Source organism: Etheostoma spectabile, chromosome 17 (assembly GCF_008692095.1).
Source record: "Etheostoma spectabile isolate EspeVRDwgs_2016 chromosome 17, UIUC_Espe_1.0, whole genome shotgun sequence".
NCBI classification, from domain to species: Eukaryota; Metazoa; Chordata; class Actinopteri; order Perciformes; family Percidae; genus Etheostoma; species Etheostoma spectabile.
The window spans coordinates 17,806,450-17,811,996 of NC_045749.1; the positions used below are offsets into that span (position 1 = coordinate 17,806,450).

The 5,547-nt window shown below is 40.4% G+C and overlaps 2 protein-coding genes across 3 annotated transcripts in view; one reads left to right on the forward strand and one right to left on the reverse strand.

Moving 5' to 3' along the window:
- heatr5b (HEAT repeat containing 5B) overlaps positions 1-4,728 on the reverse strand; it is a 21,863-nt gene extending 17,135 nt beyond the window's left edge. The window contains exons 1-8 of the mRNA XM_032541684.1: positions 4,647-4,728; positions 4,114-4,278; positions 3,809-4,020; positions 3,022-3,130; positions 2,726-2,875; positions 1,793-1,964; positions 1,533-1,690; positions 1,194-1,443 (exon numbers count right to left, since the gene is read on the reverse strand). Of these exons, the coding sequence (XP_032397575.1) occupies positions 1,194-1,443; positions 1,533-1,690; positions 1,793-1,964; positions 2,726-2,875; positions 3,022-3,130; positions 3,809-4,020; positions 4,114-4,239 (1,177 nt within the window). The 5' untranslated portion in view covers positions 4,240-4,278; positions 4,647-4,728. The remainder of the gene's footprint in view (positions 1-1,193; positions 1,444-1,532; positions 1,691-1,792; positions 1,965-2,725; positions 2,876-3,021; positions 3,131-3,808; positions 4,021-4,113; positions 4,279-4,646) is intronic.
- Positions 4,729-4,861: 133 nt separating this feature from the next.
- gpatch11 (G patch domain containing 11) overlaps positions 4,862-5,547 on the forward strand; it is a 2,527-nt gene continuing 1,841 nt past the window's right edge. Inside the window, exons 1-2 of one of the 2 annotated variants that reach the window (XM_032541587.1) lie at positions 4,862-5,064; positions 5,293-5,519. In XM_032541587.1, coding sequence (XP_032397478.1) covers positions 5,015-5,064; positions 5,293-5,519 — 277 coding nt within the window. In that variant the 5' untranslated portion in view covers positions 4,862-5,014. The remainder of the gene's footprint in view (positions 5,065-5,292; positions 5,520-5,547) is intronic. The other variant, XM_032541588.1, reaches the window with a different exon arrangement.

The following is a 5,547-nucleotide window of genomic DNA, read 5'->3' on the forward strand; positions in this document are numbered from 1 at the left end:
AGAGTTTCCCTTCGGGGATCAATAAAGTATTTCTAAATTCTGATTATGAATGATTCTGATTATGTATGAGTTCTCACAAAAATAATATAATAATTTGTTTAATTGTTGCAACAGAACAGAGGAACATCAAAATATATTACAGTTCTGATAATAAAATGTGTACAAATACAAACTTAAGATATGAAACTTAAAGTCCTTTGAACAAAAACACATTAACAGGGACGTTGCAACGACAATGCTCATAACATGGTTAACAGTCCATTTTTATTTGTTAAATTTTTTTCATCAGAATAATTTATTTGTTATTATAAATAATTCTGATGAATAACTATTTGAAAAAAAAAAAAATGTATTAATTATTTTTTTATTTAAATCAGCCATTATAAATGCCGATACCCATAGATCGGGAAATGCCTAGTATTGGCCGGCCGATATAACGGTCGGGCTCTATGAAGAACACAGGACCACGTCTCAAGAGAAACCGACATTTAACGTCTTTTTCGAAATTCGGTTTTAGCATCTATGTGAACAAGAGCATGGATGTTGGAGATAGTGTAAAGGTTGCAAAGCACACCAGAGTAAGAATCATCCTTTTTCATGAGATAAAAAGGTGATTATAAAAATGATTGATGTATTGTTTTACAGGGGAAGAAATGAAATTTGGAGGAACTGAAATCAATTCAACTAAATGATGGACAAACTTGTTGTTGCTGTGGGGAGAAATGGCTTGTTCCAACTATGTGTCTGTGAATTTTAGTTGCACATGCAGTTTTTCTGCTGGTGTAAGCCAGATGTCAACAGTCAGAAAGAGTTTGTCATGCTCCGTAGGGACTGTAATATGATAACAGAATGGCAAACAACCATGGAGGCTATGCATGCGTAACTCAAATGCTGAGCTAGCAACGGATCATGTTAATGACTAATTATGCTGCTTGTGATTAAAAAAGAAATGAACAAGACGAGTGATCTGAAAAAAGCAAAGGCAGAAAGCAAGAAGGAAAGCAGAAATAGGGAAAGCCATCTCCGCACGCAACAAAAGACAGAAAAGAAAAGCCATCTCTGTATACAACACAAGCCCAAACCACGCAAGAATTGTAGAAACTGAATAAAGGGTGAATTCAAAGTAATAATAATGGATGAGTACTTACTCTGTAAGGCTCTGAATCGTGATATTTCCCCCCCATCCTCCTTACCCACAGCCCTCATTTGCTTGCTGATGGCTTGGCAGATTTCTTTGCCGGCTGCAATTTGTGCTTTCTCTCCAAGTAAGCCCCCCAGGGTGGCACGTAGCATGAAAGAGACACAGCGGCGTGAGTACACAGCCTCAACATGTGTCTGCGTGGCTCGTGGGTGAGACACTAGGTCCAGAACGTGGGACAGGAACGTCGCAAAGTTGCGCTCCAGCCACTGACCGCCAAGTGTAGTCACAAACACAACATAGGCCTGAGGAAAATGGGGGAAAAAAATCCCATGTGAAATGGTTGATTCAGACAACGCAGGCTCAGATTCTTATGTTTGGCAATTCACCTCACCTGTGTGACCCCCACTCGCACCTCCCTGCTGACAGAGCCTCCCCCCTTCAACATTTCCCCTCCGCTCTTCAGGAAGCCAGATCCTCCACGCAGAAAGCCTGTGGCCATTAGCTCCAGCACCTCCTCCAGAGTGGCTCGCTTCACGTTCTGACGCATCACTGAGGAAAAATGAATTGAGATCATGAAGAACAAAATTGGGGAGCCTAGTCTACTTAACAGGAAAGTAGCTGAAAACTACAAAAATCAACTCTTTAACCTACCAGCTGCTTGTTTGGGCATCAGGGCAGTGGCCATGACTGTCCCAAGCAGTTTGGCCACTGCTACCCGAACACCATAGTTAGATCCTTCCAAGGCTTTGAAACACAAAGTGGCCACGTTCTCCAGTTCTGTGGTCCACATGAATACTGCCTCATTCTGCAGCTCCAACAGGCACTGATTAGGCAAGAAGAATGAAGATGGAGTCCAGGTGATAGAGAATTCATTTTTATAAAGTCTTTTATTGCTTATTTCTTTGTAGTTGTTTCTTAATTAGTATAACTTTCCTACTTAGTATATATGTACATTTAACAATACCAGGTTTCTTTCAAGCCGTGTCTGTGTTTTTTCAGTCGCTGCTGCCTAAACAAAAGGCAGTAAATGTCCCGCTGTTGCATATCACAGAAGATAACAAGAGCCTTAGATCGAGGTACATGCCAGCCAGGGTCTCTGGCATAGGCATTGACCCCTCCTTACATCAACACCTGTGAATCTTCTGTGTGTGTGTTTGATAAAAGGGACAGAGCTGCAGAGAAATTGTTGAAGTTCCCACTAGAGCTGCGCTGCGGAAAGGCTGCTTGTGGTGGCTTCCTTTTGCAACTGTCAATTAACTGCTCATTTGCCGTGAGTCTCGTTTTCTTGCTTGACCGTCATTATTTAGTAAGGTAAAGTGTTATGAACCTGACACCAGGAAACATCCGATTTATTATAATAGGCATACAGATGATGCATACAAACAATCCAGATGCTAAGTTTATACTTATCTTTCCTTTTTTATCTTTATGTGTTCAATATACAATGCAACTGTCATGTTTTGCGTCACAATAAGGAGGAGATTTGAGTAACATATTTGAGATTGGGCAACATAAATGACATAGCAAAGATATGTGTATTTGGTACTTGTTTCCAGCTCGATTAGGCATTTTTCTAAGACCAACCTTTGCCACCGCACAGCGTACAGCCATGGACCTGTCTGTGAGTAGAGAGCGGGCATTCTTGTAGATATCTCTGTGACATGAAGCTGCAGCTCCTCCAAGTCCACAGAGCACCTTCTGCAGGCTGAGAAGGATCTCTCCTCTGCCTTGAGACTACATCAACACGGGAAAGGTGGAAAACAAAGGATAAAAATAAACGTCACATCTCTTTCTGAATAATAACTCTTTTTAGTTATCCACTTCTGTTTCTATATTCTAATATATAAATTTGACCAAACTTGTACTCCTAAAAGTCTTACCTCTGCACTCTTTACCGCCTTCAAAAGATTATTAATGGTGTCTGGAAAAGAGCTGCCCAGCATCCTGCCCATCTTGTCATAAAAAGCTCCAACACATGCCACTGCAGCACTGCAAGAAAAGTTACTCTATGCATTACAATGAAAGTGCACATTATAGTTCCCTTTAAATTATTTGATTAACAATGCAATGCCATGCCATAAGATAACTCAGTATCATTTTGATGAACATATAAAATGATTTATCTCTTGAAATTGAACTGCCATAACTGTGGCTTGTGTTTGCTAAGGTCAAATATTCTCACATCCATAACATTCAGACTTGCTTTTATTGTATTGATAATTGATGTTAACAGCATAATACCCCTGTGCCATGAGTTAGATTTAACTTCAGTGCTCCAGACACATTATCTATACTAAAACACAGCAAGAGTAGAACAGTGGCACACAAAAGTATGAAAGAATGATGGATAAAACCCTGCAGGACAACACTGATGTAGTTTAAACCATCGTTAGATTCCATTACCAGAAAGAAACACAGCATAATATCTACACATGTACACTTAATCCTCCCTGTTAAACATGAGGTCATTCTGCAGATTAATATTTGGCTTCACGGCTAATACCCTTGAGGGTGGGCCTACATCATATGCATGCAACACGCAAAGCAGTGCTGGATGGATTAAATCTTAATGCAAATGTGTATAATATCAAGTAGAATATGTAAAAACACAATGACTATATTCAAAAATAGCCATTGGAAATACATCGAGCAGCAGTTATATCTTACAGTTTTGTTGGCAAGTACGCAGGTGTGTCATCCTTGCTTTTGATGATCTCATTGCATTTATCCAGAGTCTGGAAAACAGTGAAGGTGTCGCCGATGCTGTAGAGGGTAGCAAGGTTTTTGGCCAGCAGTTTTCTTGTCGGTGGTCCAGGGGCACTGCTGATCAGGCCTGTCAGCTGTTCCACCAGCTTCTTCTGCTTCTCCTTTACATCCACCTGTCATTCAAACCCAAAACATAAATCGTACTGAAACACATTAAAAAATAAACTCACTCAGAAAAAAAACAATGCCATAATCTGAATAGTCACCTTATTTGCTGCCACAAGCACTTTATCCAGGAAGCGGAGCCATTCGAAGATGAAGACAGGCCTCTTTGCTTCAGTGATCTGGGCCAAGGCATCTTCATTGAGCAGTAGACTGTGAGCTAGCTCCATGCCGAAGACCTTTTAACACAGTCCTGTACACCCTCGCCACTGCAATGTTTAGGCAAGAGACACAAGTATAAAGTTATAAAAGCGGTCACTACTTTAGACGTTTTTAAATACTTGTTTATTTGTCGTATTGTGTTGCAAACTAAACTGCCAAAGCTGGGTAGCGTTAACACTTTGCTGATCTGGGTTGACAGCTGCCTGCCTCCAGCTGTTGATACTAGGCGAGGTGGTTAGCAACACAAGCTAACTAGTTCCTCCGAGGAAAAAGCTAAACTCCGGCTGCACACTCTCACCCAAACTGAGCGTTAGCTATCTACCATAATCTATTACAACATCCAGCTGTTCAAAAACTCCTCAATAACAACACATGTATGAAATATGGGCTATATTTAGCCAAATGTTCCCTCTACCTGTTTTCGATAACCAAGGATGAATGACGACCCAGTGTCAGCGGTGTCGCATTCAAAAGTTCCCGATGTGAAACCAAAGAAATAGTATGCAGGATGTACTGCTGTATCCTAATTTAAAAAATAAAATGTTATCTATGTGTATTATTTTCCTCTAGTTGTCTCTGAGCATTTAAAATAAATATCTTCTTCTAAAATATATTTTAAATGCACCGGAACTGTATAACTGTTGTGTACCTTGTAGCTACTCGGAATGTATCTTTGAACGAACCTAACATCGTTGGAGAGAAGCAATTACAAATGCACAAACGGATAATTAATTAAGCGCTGTAGCTGTTCTTTTCTACATTTTTCCCTATTGCGCAGCCATAATGTCTGATGAGGAAGAGGACTATATGTCTGATGCATTTCTCAGTAAAATGTAAGCATTTCCGTGTCCGCAGTTTATATTAATACCTGAGGGTGTCGAGATTAACTCAGCTAACGTTAACTGTTCCATTACATGCACTGTTACATGTGTATCGTATTGCCCTGTGGTATCAGTCCTATAAAGTTGAAGTTAATTCTGGGATGTTCTCATGTTCGCATACTAGCTACCAGTGTTGTGTTGTTATCCCAATAACTTGCTCTGTGTTCTTCTGTGTGTCAGACCAGATGTGAAGCCAGGTGTCAGCATGGTGAGGCGAGTTAAGGAAGCATTGAAGAAGGAGACGCAGCAGAAGGAGACGAACATTAAAAACCGCCAAAAGACCTTTAAGGAGCAGGAGAAGGAAAGCAGAGAAGCAGCTTTACAAAATTCAATTTGCAATGCAAACAAGGGATTTGCCCTTCTGCAGAAAATGGGCTACAAAGCTGGCCAAGGCCTCGGGAAGGCGGGCAAGTTTCTTCTTTACTTATCTTATTT